Genomic DNA, 18,135 nt, shown 5'->3' with positions numbered 1-18,135 from the left:
GTGTTGAGCCATCCCTTTTAAGCCTCAGCCCTCTGTGGTGCGAATGAGCATTAGATTTACTACACAAATATGATTGAACTGCCTAGAAGAGCCAGTGGCACATTTTCTTGGTTAAGTTATTGGTTGTGGCACCTGGGAGGGTTGGGCGGGCAGGGAGAAGGACTCCCGGAGAGGTCCGCAGGAGGCCGGGACGAGTAAGGCCGTCTGACAACCGCACTCGGCCTCGCTGGAGGTGTCGCTTGGGGAGATTTGGGGAGTTCGACTGAGCGGGCAGGGGTGCACGCGTCCATCAAGCTGCGCTCGATAGCCACCTGAAGGAGCTCATCTTCAGACAGGTTACCGTACATGCTGTAGTCCTCGAAGCCCAGCGTGGGGCCGGAGGAGCTCGGCATGGAGACACTGGGAGACGTCATGATGGACCCTGGGAAAGGAACACAGCAGAGAAACATTCCCATGAGCAACAGATCAGGTTTAATAACTACTTGATGGAAAAGTAATTCAAATGTGAGATTGGCTATATTGGATTAACTTGCCATTAAAGTTGACCCTGAAACGCATTTATATTTCTTGTCATTATACTGTCTTTTGGCATTAAACAGGTGACATTTGTAATATTTGATCTTGTTTATATCTGTCTATGCCCTGTGAACTGTCATGAGATATCAGTCACATGATATTCCTGAAACATGTGGCAAAGTCACTAGATGTCTACAATTTCTAGAGTGTTGCTTCGACAGATAAAGTGCTTAGAGGTCAAGTCAGCGTGCCCTAATTTTGCCTTCCCACCCTCACTGTATAAAAATAGACTTTTGCAAAGTGCACTCAAATTTCCTGCATCATTCATATACTTTTAAAGGCTTTATCTGGGCAGAGTTTTCCTCTAACGCTCTATGTAAAAAGTTCAGTGACAATATGAAATCAAATGGTCAGCCCTCTCACGTTGACCAAACAAGTAGTAGTCCTACTACATGTCCTTCTCTGTCTCCCCCGATCAATGGTGCATCACTTCCTTCATTCACCCCCTCTCACTGATAGCGAGGTTATCAAAGCTCCTCACAAGCCACCTCCTCCAAGCCATGTCTCTCTCCATTGTGCCAGCAACCACACATGTGATAAATGCTGCACTGGCTTGGGGAATGTTTCTAACCACATTGGAACAGGCTCGGGTGACAGCCCTGACCAAAGAGCCCTCCCTCCACTCAAGCTCAAGTTGAGAACCACCAACCTTGACACTCGTTTCATTACTTCCATTCTTTCCTAAGGTCATGGAAAAGACGGCGTTCAAACAGGTCACAGAATTCCTGTCACGGCATGACCTCTTTGATCCAAATCAATCAGGCCACTCCACTGAAACAGCTCTGCTGTCTGTAACCAGCAGCCTTTGACAAGGTAAACAACCGCATCCGCGGCAACCCAGCCGTACTCTCTGATATGGGCATCTCGGGCAAAGCGTTTGAATCACAAGGCAATCTCATTGTTCTCATTTGCTGTTCCCTGATGGTGGAACGAGCTACTAAATGCTAACAAGAATCTCTTCTCGACTCGTCTCTTCCGAGAACACCTCCTTTCCTATTACCCCTTACACCCTAACACGCCCAACTTGCACTTACTGTGCACTTCCTCACTTTTCTCCTTGTACTTTGTCTCATTGAATAGATTTTATACTTAGCGCATACTCCAAGGTCTACTGAAGCTTGAATGTCGGGGATGTAATAAAATTATACTTTAATTAAATAATTCAATGCAGTTGCTTGTGGTGACAAATTAGAAATTATTTTATTTACCAATGAACAAAAGGTGTCTTTGTTAAATATGGTACTATACTCTGGCACTGGTTTAGAATCATATTAGCACATTAATCACCATGCCTTAACACCAGCTCAAAATAAAATGCAAACCTGTGAGCTCGCTCGTGCAGAATATATGTGCTCTGTAATACAGGGCAGGTCAGAAGAGGAGCAACACCTCTAAAAACAAACACTTACCCTCTCCTCCTGCCAAAGGATTTCTGTATGGTTTGCTGTCAGCAATATATGCCGTTAACGTTGCTGTGGGTGTTTTTTGTTTTTTTCTAGTAAACACTCCTTCTTCTTGCTGCTGAAAAGTGACGTTGGATTCCCTGTTGTACAACAGGGTCTCAGTGTGTTTATGCTATGTCTCCAGAGCATGTAGATGATATGCAGTGGGAGACAGTCCAAGTCTTTATTTTGGAAACCTCTTAGCTCGGGTTGCTCTGAGGGGTCAGGTGGCCTACTTACTAAAGTGGAGCAGCAGGGGCTGGCCCAGACAGTGCTGATATGCCCAGCCACCCGCCGTCATCATCAACAGGTCAGAGTCATACTGATATATCACCACTGATGCAATCACAGGTGCCCGTAAAACACAGCCTGTATACAGTCATTGTTCTTGCTATTGCAGTTGTATTGCTTTGTGTTATTTTTTATTAGTTTATTTTTGTCCTCTTTTTGTCTGAGTGACCTTGATGTGTTACATATATTATGTCTGTAATAAACAAAAACTGTCTTGTTGAGTTTCAGATGGATCAAATGACCTAAATGCCAAGGGAACACAAACACATGGTGTGAATGCCTGGTCTGTATTTATAGACAAACAAATGGATTTAGAGAGGCCAGATTTGTTTGCAAGGTCACGCTACCTCTTCCTTTTCAATAATGTAGTTGTTCTGTGCCATAGCTGGTGGATTGTCTTTGCAATCTCTCAGTTGTGTTCAAAAGTGCTTTTTACAGCTGTCTTTAGGACTAGCCTGTATTCAGTTATACCCTGCGTATATATAGGGGTGCATATGTTCACACTCATTGCTTTGTTAAGCATTAAGACATGCAGCACCTCAGCAGATTCGTTTTGCGTGACGTAATATTTACTGAATGACTTCACAGAATGTCTTAATGTCTTTTACTAAGGTAACTTTAGTTTTTTTACCTGTTTTGGTTGCCCAATTTGTATTTTCTTTTATACTCTCCCCTGGAAATACCAAATTTAGCACAGAGCTTGGAAGAACATAGATCTCCATTACTTGGAAGCACATAGATCTCCAAGCTTGTTGTCTTGGGAAATTTATTCTGTCAATAGTTTTACGATCAATTTTCCACACTTTGACTCCTGAATGACTTGAGTCTGGCATTAACATGTGCACTCAACACTACTGTAAATGACTCTAATCCATTAGTAAGAGAAAATCAAAACAAACAACACAATGAATCACAACCACTCCACTCGGCAACCTCAGCAGTTTTAATAAAAACCACGTTAATAAAAACGCACATTGTGTAACTTATTGCATACCAAGTGTCAAAGGTCAGGGACAGTTGAGACATTTGAGTATTTCCCTCTCCCAGCTGGTTCCCCCACTCACAGATACATCCCATGTTATATCCTACAGAACAGCTGAGTCATGATCTGATCTGGCATAACTACTGTCACATCTGGGACATCAGTCCACCAGTCAGCTGCTATACAGGACGGAGTGTACATATTCACACTAAGGGTCTCATTTACTAACACTGCAATACAACCCTAACCCTATACAGGACGGAGTGTACATATTCACACTAAGGGCCTCATTTACTAACACTGCGGCGGCAGCGCAATCAGCGCCTTTGCCAACCCGCATATAGCGCATGGTATTTTGCATCGTATTTATCAAACAAGAACCTCGTCTGAATGTGTCGACGCCTTACCAGCGTAATCAGCGCCTAACCCCGCCCATTAGTTTTATTTAGCGCGCAGCTAAAATAGGGAAGAAAGAGCCTGCGTATTCTTGGCACCATGGATGATGAGTTAAAATCAGAATTAGAGCTTTTGGTTCACAAGGTTACAGCAAACTAACCCGGCTAAATATAGAAACTCATAAATATTTCTCCGTTTAGCCCTTCTGTCCACACTAAAAGTTGTGATCACTTTGAATTCAAGACTGTCTTTTATTGGTGAGCTGATTTTGGGAAATTAAACTTTTCAGCGAACATTGAGTTTCTGGGTTGTTATGGTTACCCCTCAGGGTGCCTGTGCAGCTTCATATTAACGAGTTTATGTTCACAAGTTCATATTCACACATATTAACATGAGTTAATCACACACAGGCAACTGCAAACTGTTAAGATGGTTCCCTAAGCTAGAGATAGCTAGGATACTTAATAGCCAGGTTAACTGCTCCATAGCATCCCGTTAAATAGTCTGGTAGGAATACACAACACCCCTTACTTTAAAACGGCGTATTCCAACACTGAAAACCATGCTTTTCAAAAACGCTGCCCTAGGCGGATACATTTGAAAACTGAAGTTGTAGTGTGGACAGGGGAAACTGAAGTTTTCAGAAGTTCGGTTGCCATGGCACTGGGGGTAGCTTGCGCTCCAGAGGCTATAACGTCAAAATAAACATGGAAGGTGAAATAAATATGCTGCTCTGTCTCTACTTAGTTTAGTTAGTGTACTTCGAGTACAAGTACTTTTCCTGAATAGATAAGCGTTACTCCTACGCAGAAGGCGAGCACTGTGCTCGGTGTGCTTGAACGATTGGTGGAAATACGGGTTAAACCATACTTGGAGCGGCGGTAAGACCTGGTTGAACAGCTAGCTGGTGGGAATTTTTTTTTATATGCCTAGTTTAAATGATATATCAAACATAAACATTTAAACAAATAACATTTCTGATGTTCGTATTTTTCAAATTTCTCACACGCACATAGCTTTAATTTAGCAGCCGATATGTCATGCTAAAACACCTCTTGTTTCGTTACTAATACATAATTAGGCGCACTTTACGCATCTCCTCCCATCTCTTTGCGACAAATACCCACTTCCCCTTATAACCTCCCAGCAGCGGTAATCTGCGGTTTTACTCAAGTGCGCCTCCTTTGTAAATACGGTTTTATGTCTTTACCCGCTATTTTACGCCTGAAATGGGCGCAATCCTGTTAGTAAATGAGGCCCTAAGTGTCAAAAGGGCTCCATGCCAATGTTTTTCACCCCAGTCACCAAAATGATTTGGTCTGGATATTTTCAATCCTTTCAATCCAAACTGCTGTCCTCCAACACTTCTAGGCTATAGAACGTCAAACCTTATGGAGCATTTCATACTTTTAATATGCTACAATTAGCTACAATTATGTGTAGGAGTTTTACTGTATACTAGGAAATGGCGCACAATAACTGTTTGGGCTGCAAGTTGTAAAATCACACCGCCATTCTATGCTAGACCAACTTCAGCGTGAATAGAACTGCAATAGTCAGTACGTTAATGGTGAGCTAAAGTTTAATTATGTGAAGGCTAATGAGTTAGACTACAGTGCTAAACTTTGTCTTACACGCATTCCAGAAGTAGGTCACATGCATCTATAAAATGCAATTGATCTGTCCTTTGGTATGGCAGTTGCCATGGGAACAGTAAATAACCTTTGATACTTCATTCACAGTTGATAAACTAAGAAATGTATTATTTGAACAGCACATTTTAAAATGACAAATTACTTTACCTGTAGTTTGTCAAAGAGCAATTGTGTTACATTACAAGCCACAGGTCCATTAGCTGCTGCCATTCAATTAGTTGATGCTTTCATCCAAATTCATTTCCTTACAAGGAAAATATATAATTTATGTCTGTGTATTCACCTGACTCAGTGAAATGGCCTTGGTGGTATTAGCTCCAAGCTCTACCAGCTACAACAACTAAAAGGAATGCAACTTGACAGTTGTGCAAAACAGCAAGCTATCTCATACACATACATATAATTGGCAATGAATTTGAACTCATTAAAGGTAAGAAGTAGGAGTACTGTCCATCTCTAACTATTAACAGCTGCTGTGTGGCATTAGCCTCTAGCATTAGTGAATTAAGTGAAGGAGAGAAATTCACACATCTTGCTTTTTCACTACAGTCTTCAACCAAATTAACTCAGCAATTTTCAAAGTGTTAATGAGAAAAAGTTACTTTCTTTAAATTCAACACATTTCTGTCCCCTCACCCTTCTCCAAAAAAAAACCACACAACAGAAACCGATGGAATATTAATTGGTTTGATTAACATTCCACAGAGAGGCCTGTCTGATAAATCAATCCACACTATGCCACAATGACATGGAAAATTCACATTCAAAGAATGAAAGCCCGAAGCATGTAAATCTGCATTTGCCCATGCATACGTTGAACGGAAGTAAATGGAAAACGATTGCATAGCGTGACTACCCCTTAAAACAGACATATGATTCATCAAATTAGCTTGACGAAATGAAGCTTGTTTTAACACAGCATGTTGACTGACACAGTCAATCCTGAAAGAGCTGCTGCATTTCTCAGCAACTGAAAGTAAGCCTGTGCACGCTTAGTCAAAACTACTTTGCAAGAAATCCTCAGACTCTCCATTGTCATAGAACAGGTACTTCATGAGCCGTCCAGGCAGAGGAAGGCTGTCCATTCGCCTCAGTCTCCGGTGTCCCACCTGCTGGCGGATCTTCACCCGGCACAGATGCATCAGGGAGAAGGGTGGCTCTGAAAGTTTGCATTAAAAAACAGAAAATGCATTAAAAAACAGAAAATGCATTAAAAAACACCTGGTCAAAAATCACAGTACTACCAAAAGGTGGCCAGCCATGAACAGTATTTATGGCTTTGAACATAAAGTAAAGTTAGAAAACAAGGAAAGAAAAATACTTCACATACTTGATTTATCCTTGATGTATTCCCAATCCTTGTTCCTGTCCAGAAGTTCAATGAGTCTTGAACACAATTTCACATGACCCACGTAATCTAGGAGGAGATCAATTATAGTTCCTACCCATGGAGAGTGAGAAGGATCTGCCATCACCTCACAGAACTGAAGGGAATATAAAGAGGATAACGCAGTTCAAAGCCTCAACATTAAAATACATTACCGAAGGTTATACATGAACTCAAAGATTAAATTCTCCCTAACCTGAGCAGTTGTCGTATGAGGAGCTTCAAGTCCATGTAGGTACAGATCCTCCCTATTTGTACGCCTAATCGTGATTGGAGGATGTGTGCCGTATCCATAAACACAAGAGAAACAGGAGTTGGCATCACATCCATTATCCAGCAGGAGCTTGAACATGAGTCTGTGCCTCATACAGAAGAGGAGAGCCCCTGGGAAGTTGGTTGGGTGTGTTGGCATACTGGCATTCACATTTGCACCATACTCCAACAGCAAAGAGGCCATCTCTATATTTCCCTTCCTCACAGCCATCAGAAGAGGGTTGAAGGTATCCAGATTAGGGTCAGCACCAGCCTCCAACAATGTGGAGGCTGCGTCTATGTTGCTGCTGCGTACCAGGAAGTAGAGTGCGGTGCTGCGACGGTCCTCGTACATCTTGGAGTGGTCGGGCGACAGCTGCGTATTGACGTCAAAGCCTGCCTCGATGAGAATCTCCAGGATGGTCTCTCTGTTACGCTCAGCTGCAAGGTGGAGTGGACTTATACCACTGTCTCTCACAACGTCTTTGTCGGTGTGTGGAAGCAGTAACAACACAACTCTGCCCAGAGAGTGAAAAGAAGTTGACCTTAAAATTCTCTATTCATCATCGGGCAAATGTAGATTCAGTTGTACAAGGAACTGGGCTTTATATTTTCATTGACATACACAAACCATGACATGAAGTTGGCAGCCCATATAATGATAATGTGAATACAAGTATTTCAGTTCATTTGTGCACGCAATAAACAATTTGCACTAAAAACATTTTAAAGAAAATGTTTAATGACGTGATGTCACCCAGCACTATGAAGCAGACTATGACGTGATGGAATTGGGGAAAGGGCGACTTGTAGTGTCACACATAAGCTTGTTATGGTCAGTCTAGTCCTGGGATGCGGTCGGATAGTCTGTCCTATAATTTTTTCCTAGACCTCTATGGAAAACATCATGAGGTCAAGGAAACAAGTGAAGTACAAATACATAAGGACTTAGGAAAAGACAAGAGAATCCGACTGGACTTACACTCGGCTACTAACTATGCAAAGGCGGATGTTATTGATGTGGGTCATGCAAGGAATGGCGGGGCAGTACTATCTCCTTTACTTTCGTAAAGGATGCTCCAGTTTTATTAAATTATTTAAGCACCTTTCCTAAGCATTTAGAGAATTCGACCAACTCTTAACATGGCTGTCACTTAGTTTCTTCCAAGGTCATTTCACTCAGTTTGGGACCTTCCTAAGCAAAAAAAGCCTCTCCGAACCTTACTCTTCATTTTCATTGCAGACACTGTTGAAAATCCGGACTCGCAAAGATAGGTGATGCTAAATGGATTTGTTGCACGTTCTGCACATTTTGGATATTCCTGTCTGGCTTGAATCCAGAAGGAGCTTAGGTTTGTTCTGCGAAAAGCAAGCTGCTAGCTGCCATCAAGATGCAAATTCCGCTAACCATATTAGCAAATTCATTGAGAATACAACATCCACATCACTTGGGTGGTCGACTGAAAAATGTACGTGAATCCACACATTCACAGCTCTTCGGTTGTTGGGAAAATAATCTGTGAGTTTCTGTGTTAATCTGGTCAAGTGGTCTTGGACAATTTTCTGCATGTTCATGCTGGTGTGAGGGAATTCCTGCAGAACATCAGTGAGGTTAGGACACATGTCAACAATGGGCCTCATTCTCGAACATTTTCTGAAGTTTCTTCTGAAATGTTTCTTACGGGCTTCGGAAAAACAACGTAAGAAAAAGACCTCCGCCAAATTCATGAACGCTTGAAAATGTGTTCCTACACAGTAGAAGTCTTCTGAGCTGTGCTCCCCCAGAAGAGTTTTCTTAAATTGAAAGCACGTTCTCGTGCACCTGGATTTGCATACATAAACGCCCCGCCAGCTCCTTATAAGGGCACGCAACCGTAGTGACGTGTGTAGTCGGAATCGACCGAATCTACACGAAAGCAACTCGTAAGCGAGTCTTGTCAAAGCGGAAAGCAAGCACCGGTCGAGTAAACGCAGATCTCACCTCACCGGTGCAGAGGTGGAGGTACTGTTGCAGGATGTAGATGTGTCCATTCTATTCCACAATGGCTATATCAACGCGATTGAGTTAAGTGCTTATTTATTTATTCACTTACATTTGCAGTGTTCGTGTAGTCCTTTTATTTATTTTAGGACATCACGATGCCTCGTAGAATCATGACTATAGAAACGTAATTGTTAATGATACAAATATTCTCGTATTTATTATTATTATTATTATTATAATTATTTTAATCCGAGGATGTCTGTAGAGTTGATGTGAACGCAATCACCAACGATTTCTCACGTTCAGCCCTTAACACTTCTAACACAGAGTTTTCTTAAATGCGATTCCTCAAAAAACCACAAGAGGGCCCACAGGGCCGATTTACGACTGCTATTTCGCGTTCGGAAAGTCTTCTGAAGTTCAGAACAAATCCCAGATGAGAAACTTTCATGAATGCCAAATGGTTTCCTAAATCCACCGGAAGCGTTCGAGAATGAAGCCCAATGTTCTAGTGCACTTCTCCCACTATACCAATTTCCGTTTGAATGCTTTAATTTGGTCAGCCATCAAGAAAACAGGATAAGGTTAGCTGGTCAAAGAAATCTGACATATGCCAGTTTCCCAAGGAATTCAGGCTCCTCATAGTTCGTTTCCAGGGGAGATCGTTTTTCCTTCAGAAATGTGTGCACCTGCTTGCGCATTTCGAAAAGATTATGACAAAAGACTAGATCAGTGGTCTGATTTCAGCTGGTAACACAAAATTGAAAACTCAGGCCACATTCACTTCAGCTGCTACATTGAAGGGGACATATTATGAAAATGTCACTTCTTTAGTGCTTCTACACGTTAATTTAGGTATCTGGCATGTCTACCTCCCAAAAACGCTGGAAAAAAACAACCCTGGCAGTTATGGTTTCTCTATGTCAGAAACAATACGCTTCAGCAAGCACTTCTGATTTGCCTCCCGGTATTACTCCAAACTAGCCTGACGATGTCATACTCATAATTCTAGTCAGAATATGAGTCTGAAACTGCTCCATTGGGCTGTGATTATGGGGCGTGTTTCAACCGAACCAGGAAAAAAAATGCCTCTTCGCTCAATTGGATATATCTAGAACCAATCAGAGCAACGTAGTATGACCATAACGTAGACCATGGGGCCAGCTGATACATTAAACTTTTACCGGATCCCGTAGGAAGGACGGCAAAAACATCTTTTCGATCGACAAATGCCTTGATCACGTTTCTCTGTTCCTCTTTCAAAATGAATGTGCTGTCAATGTCTTCTAAAACAAACTCGAATCTCCATGTTTGTTGAAAACGAATTCACCCCAAAAGCTCTTTAGTGACGTGGTTGATTACGTTACGGTTGATCATCTGTCCATCATCGTATAAAGCCCGCCCTGACAATTTGATTGGTCTATCTTCTCCTCACAGATTTTTGTGAGGAGATAGTTTCTCCCCAACGCAGCGATGCCAGACCGAACTTCCCAACCTAAAATTTTGTGGGCGAGGCTAAGTTCGTCTGGCATCCAGGCTAATTCCAAACAGGAGTTTTCTAGAATTACACCTACCGAGTCTCTCTACATGGCCTCTGGTATTATCATAGTGGATAGGCCGGATATTTTGTGGATTTCTGGGCATCACAGAGCATAGCTGTTTTTGATATTATGTCAAAACGGTTATTTCTTCACATTCTGTTGCCATCTCTAGATGATTTTGAACATTTTAAACTAAAATTCTTACATATAGCACCTTTTAAAGAGACACTATGCAACAATTTGAAGCATGTTTTCTATAGGCAACTATTACTGGCATCATTTTCAAATTCAAATTCAAATTCAACCAACTCTGTGGTCCTTGCCCGACCACCCCATGCAAAAGGTAAAAAAAAAGCAGCAACATCACCAACTATATCATCAACAGCAACATCGCCAACTATATTGTTAAAAGACATGAGTTAGCATGCTAGCAAGCCTTTTATCAGCACCAACAGTGCTGTTGTTGACGCTTGTAAGGGTTTTGCCAATCTTTTCAGCTAGTTTTAGACAATTACTGCTTACTGCTGTTTTAACTGTTAAAAGATGGCTGATCACCCACATAATGTGTAAGGCAGAAAACCCTGTGAATCCTAACAAATGGCCTTAAAATTTCTGATTATTTGGCCAATGGGTCATAGAGTTAGCTTATCAGAGGACTTCTCTCTGATCTTTTAACAAGAAAGGACTTTTAGCAACCCCCACAAAGGACTTCACACATCTGCGGAAATAGGCCAGGCCACCTATTGGCGAGGTCACACCTCTGAAACTTAGGCACAGAGTTTGACCTTAAGAAAATGATCTGTAAATGTATATGAATGCAACATGTGTTTAGCCTTGAATTGATTCTTGTGATGTGGACAGCAGTCGATCAAGGTTTCCTTACAATCTATTATCTGCACATAACTGTGTTTTTGACTAGAATCTCACTACTTTAGTTTCTGCATACTAATCAGCCTCCCTGACACACCCCTGTGCTGTTCAACTCCAGACAGCCAACCAGAGAGCTAGTTGGGCAGAAGGACGTGGCCATTGGATTGGTTTGTGGAAATGTATGGAAATGGAAATGATGGTAATTAAACAGCAGCCATTTTAAGATTTGGTCTCTTGCTCTCCCGCTCATCTTTTGTTCTCACTCACACTCGTATTCTCTCTCTCTTTCCTCTATCTTTGCCCTTCTCTCATGTTTATCGAATTTACGTTTCGGTTTAATTTCTTTACATCCCATGCATTCAGGATTTTAAAGTATATTTGGTAATTTAAGTGTTTGGTCTAACGGGCAACCAACCTGTGTATTCAATCTTTATTATTTACAGATGTACTTATTCATTTGGGTTTACCTTGCATTCGGTTTGACTGATACTTATATAAGAAATAGGCCTTCTTACACACTGTAATCACACATTAACACCAACACTCACCCCACATGTCCATTCTTTGATGCAACATGAAGAGGGGTTAGTCCTGCTTTAGTTGTTTTGTTCACATCTGCTCCCTGAGACAGAAGCAGCTTCACCACCTCTTCATGACCATTCTTGGATGCTTCATACAGAGCTGTTGCTCCATCGTTAGCTTGAGTGTTAATATTTCCTCCTGTGTAAATAAAGGTATGTCAATAAGAGGTGCTTCATGAACTTTAACAAGAATGAAAAAAGAAAAAAATTGGATCATGACATATTTCAATAGGCTAGTCACTGTGGTGATGGAGCCAGGACATGGTCCAAAGAATAAATGCAGCAGTAAACTGAGGATAACACTTGTACATAAATAAAAGTATATGTGTAAAGACAAAGTTTCAAATCAATTCTAACTGTACATTTACACAGGGCATATGACCAGGCGTAATTCGTCAGGTGAAATTTCATCCTAGGAGGGTGGTCAGAAAAATCACGTTTGGCTGTCAAGTAGCAAGTTCAGTTGCAGTGCAGCACCTGGCTGCCGGCTAGGAAGCTAAAGCTAGTTAGTGGATTATTTGCCCTAAATATGTTCATGAGCAAAGTAAACAACAATCAATTGTTTATGTCCATCCGAGATGCAGACACCCTACCTATATTCAAATCAAGACTAAAGACATTCCTCTTTAGTGCATCCTATAGCCATAAGTAATTGCGTCAACAAACCCATTACCTGCTGGGCCAGCCAGTCAGCAAGCATAACTAGACATAACTGAACACATAAGAAAAAATAAAAAAATAAAAAAATGTATATCACTGGGCTACAGACAGCGTATGTTGTACCCTGCAACCCTAACAAAGCTTACGACTAAAATCTCCATATGTACCAAACCAAACTAATTGCTAAATGGCAGCATAACTAAACATAACTAATGCTAAACCAAACTAAATGCCAAACCAAACTAAATGCTAAATACCAGAATAGCTAAACACATCTAAAACACATGCAATACCCCCCTAATCAACATAACTGGGCTACAGACAGCGTATGTTGTACCGTGAAGGAGTGCGGAAGATCCCGGGTACGCGTATTGCGACTGTCACCAGCCAACTAAATACTAAATAAAATCCCCATACACCCAGCCAGGCAGCCTCTCTCTCTCTCTCCCTCTCCCTCTCCTTTCTTATCACATTGCTAATGCCTATAATAACCCACTCACTCTGTTCTTTTTCTTTCTCTCCTAATCTAGACTATCTTCGCCATGGGACGCTGCTGTAGTCTCTCTACCCGGTCTACCTGCAGAAACCCTCGACCAATTGCACCCACCGCCACTGCACTGCCGTACACTTACTCTACCTCATACCCTATGCTAGCATTTATATACAATATATATTATTGCCACCATCGACATGTTTCTCTGTTCCTACTCCCCTTACCCCTGTAATAGTAACCCTATCAGCACAGTGTATATCCACTAAACTGGTCTTGTCTGTATCATGTATTTACCACTGGATGTCTGTATATATATTATGTACATCTACCAAATGCAGGCTATGTACAACACCTGTTGTTTCCCTTCCCCTTCTGCCACACAACCATCCCCCCTTCCTATCTCCACCCGGCCGACCTCAAGCAGATGGGTTCCCCCTTATGTGCCGTGGTTCTGCTTAAGGTTCCTTCCTGACTAAGGGATTTTTTTCTTGCCCGTGTTGCCATTGTGCTTGCACTAAGGGGGTTCCAGGCTCTGGGCTCTGTAAAGCGCCTAGAGACAATTGTATTGTTATGGCGCTATATAAATAAAATTGAATTGAAATTGAATTGAATGTTGACAACAACTCATGTTCTACAGAAACATCATATAATTCATATTAGCATGCTAACGTTATATGTACCTTATTAGCATAGCAGCTAGCTAATGTGTTCTAATAGACTTTCATTTAAAGTGTTAGCAGCAAGCTAACAATAATGATCGAGAGCTTCAGTTAAGACCTCAAATATTCTGTTTGCCCTGGCAGCATTCGTGTAGCATATAAACAACAAACCGAGTCGATGTAGACATATAAAAAGTCATGTAGAAACCTTTATTCACATAAAATATTTCCCAGTAACAGACTCCCGAGACACCGCCATCTTGGTGGTTCAATTTTTCTGATTACTCCCGCCCCTCTGGACAACGTAGGCTTCCAAATCACACACACCCCGAAATGATTGGCTCTTGCGTGGTTCGCAATTTGCATAAAGTTAAAGAATCGGCAATTTTTAATTGGATTCAGAGGCGTATTCTTCGCCGTGACGGACAAACAGTCGGAATTTCGTCTCACATTCAATCCCAAAAAGAGCGAGACAAATTACGCCTGGTCATATGCCCTGTGTGCACAGGCAGTAAGATAACTGAAACGGAAGACCATGCACTGAGGCAAACTTGTGTTAGTTTCCCCTCATTAAGTTCACCAAGACAATCACCCCCAGCGATAATAATCTTTCAGAATTTCTTTTCAGCTCCTCCCCACATGACTACCAGATGTTATGATGGGCCAATCTGACAGCTGAACTCTAGCGCTCAAAGGGGTGCACTGAACCCTCAGAATGATGAGCGTCAACGTCAAGGCACTGGCCAGAGTCAAATATTTGCCACATCCTTATATTTGGCAAATCCTCTGCTTTCCATGCTAGTATAAACCTCCAGAATCTTGATGAAACTCACCCTGTTTGATAAGGAACTTCAGTACTTCTGTGCATCCTCCCTGGGCAGCTGTGAACAGTGCCTCAATGCCGTAAGTATTTTTGGTCCATATCTTCGCTCCAGCTTCCACCAGTTGCTTACACATACTGACATTTTTTCCCACTGCTTCTTGTAAAGGTGTCATTCCGTCATAATTGCCCCTGGAGGGATTGCCTCCAGATTTCAGAATAAGCTCCACCATCTCCTCATTTGCCTTCTCACAAGCTGGAAACAACAGCAATGTTTGTTTCATCATTGTCACTGGTTTTGACATCCTTTACAGAAAGAAACACAATTTATATTTGTTCTTGATTTATGACCAAACACTTTTTAACAAATGTATTTTATTTTGATACCTTTGAAGAGAGCTGTTTCTCCTAATACATTGGCTATGTTAGGATCTCCTCCAGCTGCAAGGAGACACTGGACACATGAGAGGTGTTTACGACCAACAGCCAATATCAGAGGGGTTTGGTTGTTGTGGGTACGCTTGTTGATTAGTTGAGGGAAGGCTATAATGTGTAGGGATGGAGAAATAAAAAATGAAATGACTAGAAATAGTAGTAGTATTACTAGTACCACAACAGTGAAAGAGAACAGAGACTGCAGACATTATTTTGAGGAGTGAACAAATGAACAGTGAACACCATGACAACAACATTCACTCATTGAGAAAGCCATACCTTTTACAAGCACCTTCAAACTATCCAAATAACCACAGTATGCAGCTTCATGCAAATGTATCCAACCCTCCTGGTTTGGTTTGCTCAGACTCTCCGCAGGCTCTTTCTGTACAATTTCACTCACTGTTTCGGCATTATTCTTCCAGATAGCTGAATTTAAATGGGATACAGCACTGCAATAAAGAAGAGTTATTCTCATTAACATAGAGTTGAATTGTTGTGTTGGCTAGCTAACTAGTCAGTGGATTATGCCAAGTGGATAAGATTTATGGGCTACATCCTACCCAAGTAAACTACTTAGAGTTCAAGAAGAATCTTAGATCTTAGAACCTCTAAGCGTAGGATTTAAGTGGATTTACATGGAGAGAGATCCTTACTCCTCAGATTCCACTGTAACCTCCAAAGATCCATTTCTTTTTCTCCATGCCAGTAACTTCTCCCTGTCTCCACTAAAGATATGTGCAGTCTTGTTTCCGTCGCTTGGGCCTTCACTGTAAACAGACAGAAATAGCAGAGGTTCCAAACATGCTCATGTGTACTCCAACATAACTTGCAACCAAAGGTCACAAAATACTAATAGAGATGTCTATTCCATTAAGCATTCTGTGTAAATATATCCATTGCATCCTCTGTCATACCATAACAAAGCTATAAGACCATATACTGTAGGTAATGTCATACCATAACAAAGCTATAAGACCATATACTGTAGGTAATGAAAATCAGATAAAAGATTGTTGGTGAATCTCAAGAAAACGATCTGTTCTACATACAGCACACCTGTAAAGTTTCACATCACCTGGAGGGATTGACAGGTTGGGGTGGATTGGCAGGGGGAGGGACATTCTGAGAGGGCATAGCAACTTGTCTGCTCGCTGCATATTGTCCTCGGACCTCACGGAATGTAGGCATGTGTTCATCCTGAGAAGGCTCCAACTGATTTTGTGCAGGTGGTGAATATGCTGACTGGTGAGCAGGTTGTGAAGGACGGTGGGCATCCGTAAAACTGCGTTCAACGGCCAGCTGAATTAGTTCTTCGTCAGATAAGTGACTGTAGACACTGTAGTCTTCAAAAGCTTGGTTAGTGGGTGTATGCCTGCTGACGCTAGCAGCCGCCATGATGGACTATGTAAAGGATGAACGTTTGATCAGTCACCCAAGCTCAGCAATCACACAAAATATTTGAACTCACTGACATGAGGTTTTGTAGTATTTATGGAAAGGAATATGTATGGACCTGTTGCCTCAGTGATATTGAATAAATATAAACCTAATACTGTCAGCCCCCTCCCCTCGCTAATACTTTCCAAAATATGGCGACGGTGTCCAGAAAACACAAGATGCTATGTATCAATTTCATCTGACAAGAAGAAAGAATAGTATCCATTCTGATTTTTCAAATTCATAGTAGACCAGGCGGAAATCCTTGATCCCTCCGTTACCTTGTGGGTGAATTTAAGGAGGTCTTAAAGGAGGTCTTAATTTAAGGGAGGTCTATCTTAAAATCAAGTTTAATTCATTTAGTTTGGTTTAAGTTGTCCTATATTTGGTGGCATAACTGTCTGTAACCTGTTTAGTTAGTGCATAATTGTGAATTTAATTGATAATATATATATACAGCGGGTAAATATAGTATTGTATTGAACACGTCACCATTTTTCTCAGTAGATATATTTCCAAAGGTGCTATTGACATGACATTTTCACCAGATGTCGGTAACAACCCAAGTAATCCATACATACAAAGAAACCAAAACAAATAAGTTCAGAAATGAAGTTATGTGTAATAATGTGAAATGACACAGGTAAAAAGTATTGAACACACTTACTGATATTTATTTAATATATATATGTATATATATATATGAGTTTTTTGGGAACTCTTCTTTAAAAATGTCCAAGAATGACTGTAGTGCAATTTGGACACACTGTTATAGTGATGCATTCTGAAATAGCTTTGTAGACTTCTTAAATACTAATCAGTAGGCTAACCAGGTGAAATCAGGCATAGTCTTTGATTATTGTTTCTATAGCCACCATAACCAATGTTTCTATATAATGTTTTTATAACCACACTCCATTCACTGTTGTATGGGCATAAAAAATGCACTCCTGAGCAAAATAATAGAAAGAAGTAGGCTACTTCTACTGTCATGTGAAAATGCATTACAGAAACAGAAGTACTACTATTGAAAATATTACATCAATTTCTTAAATCATTTCCTATTTGAAAAAAAACCCCCACCTTAGCAGAACAATTCAACAGTTTACTCACCAAACCAGAATACCCTCCTTTGCTGTGTGGTTTAAAAAATTCAGCTGTTGTTTTAGATCCTTTTCTTTGCGTGTCGACTGTGTGTATGTTTGTCACTCTGGCCTTTACGAATGATATCAAGAGGCCACTTGATTCTGGGTTCAGACACATATGACCTTGTTTTGCTATTTCAGCAGCTGAGACCATTTGGCCTACTTCTGAAATGACACACTTGGCACTAACATGTAGATTTTTATATCTGGAAACATTACTGAGCAGTGACAGGAGATCAAGAGTTAAATCATTCTAGTGACTGTATCACAGCTGACTTGCAGTAAATGGCAAATTCTCTTAGTATGTGAAAGCATTTTCAGACATCTCAAACCACGATGACATATATGTTGACACTCTAGATGGTAGCACGTGAACATGCCAGCAGGGTCATCATACTCCACCTCTTCCAATTGTAACCATGCACACGTTCAGACGGCAGCAATGACACAGACCTTTTTGAGATGTGTGATAAACACAGTAAACACAGTAATGACATGCTTATATTAACTTCTATAAACCAAATTA

The 18,135-nt window shown here is 41.1% G+C and overlaps 1 protein-coding gene across 1 annotated transcript; it reads right to left on the bottom strand.

Annotated features, from left to right (window-relative positions):
• Positions 1–6,015: 6,015 nt before the first annotated feature.
• LOC116223732 (ankyrin repeat and SOCS box protein 2-like) lies at positions 6,016–18,068 on the bottom strand. The gene is made up of 10 exons (XM_031581492.1): positions 17,578–18,068; positions 16,103–16,428; positions 15,681–15,794; positions 15,304–15,476; positions 14,977–15,132; positions 14,603–14,845; positions 11,925–12,096; positions 6,926–7,499; positions 6,673–6,826; positions 6,016–6,501 (listed from the first exon to the last, which is right to left on the bottom strand). The coding sequence occupies exons 1-10, from the start codon at positions 17,761–17,763 to the stop codon at positions 6,335–6,337; spliced, it is 2,265 nt and encodes a 754-aa protein (XP_031437352.1). The 5' UTR covers positions 17,764–18,068; the 3' UTR covers positions 6,016–6,334.
• Between the last annotated feature and the right edge of the window lie 67 nt (positions 18,069–18,135).

The sequence above is a fragment of the Clupea harengus genome, chromosome 15 (genome assembly GCF_900700415.2).
Source record: "Clupea harengus chromosome 15, Ch_v2.0.2, whole genome shotgun sequence".
Lineage (NCBI taxonomy): Eukaryota > Metazoa > Chordata > Actinopteri > Clupeiformes > Clupeidae > Clupea > Clupea harengus.
Note: the sequence above shows the minus strand (reverse complement) of the source record. Positions and strands in the feature narration are given on the sequence as shown.

What these genes read in the sequence shown, in the direction of transcription:
- LOC116223732 (XM_031581492.1), bottom strand. Translation starts at nt 17,763, where the DNA reads ATGGTCTCAGCTGCTGAAATAGCAAAACAAGGTCATATGTGTCTGAAC. An exon ending in GTTACAGTGGAATCTGAGGA is followed by an intron (nt 15,477 to 15,680) that starts GTAAGGATCTCT and finishes TCTTTATTGCAG; the next exon opens with TGCTGTATCCCATTTAAATT. An exon ending in ATACATCAAGGATAAATCAA is followed by an intron (nt 6,502 to 6,672) that starts GTATGTGAAGTA and finishes GCAAACTTTCAG; the next exon opens with AGCCACCCTTCTCCCTGATG.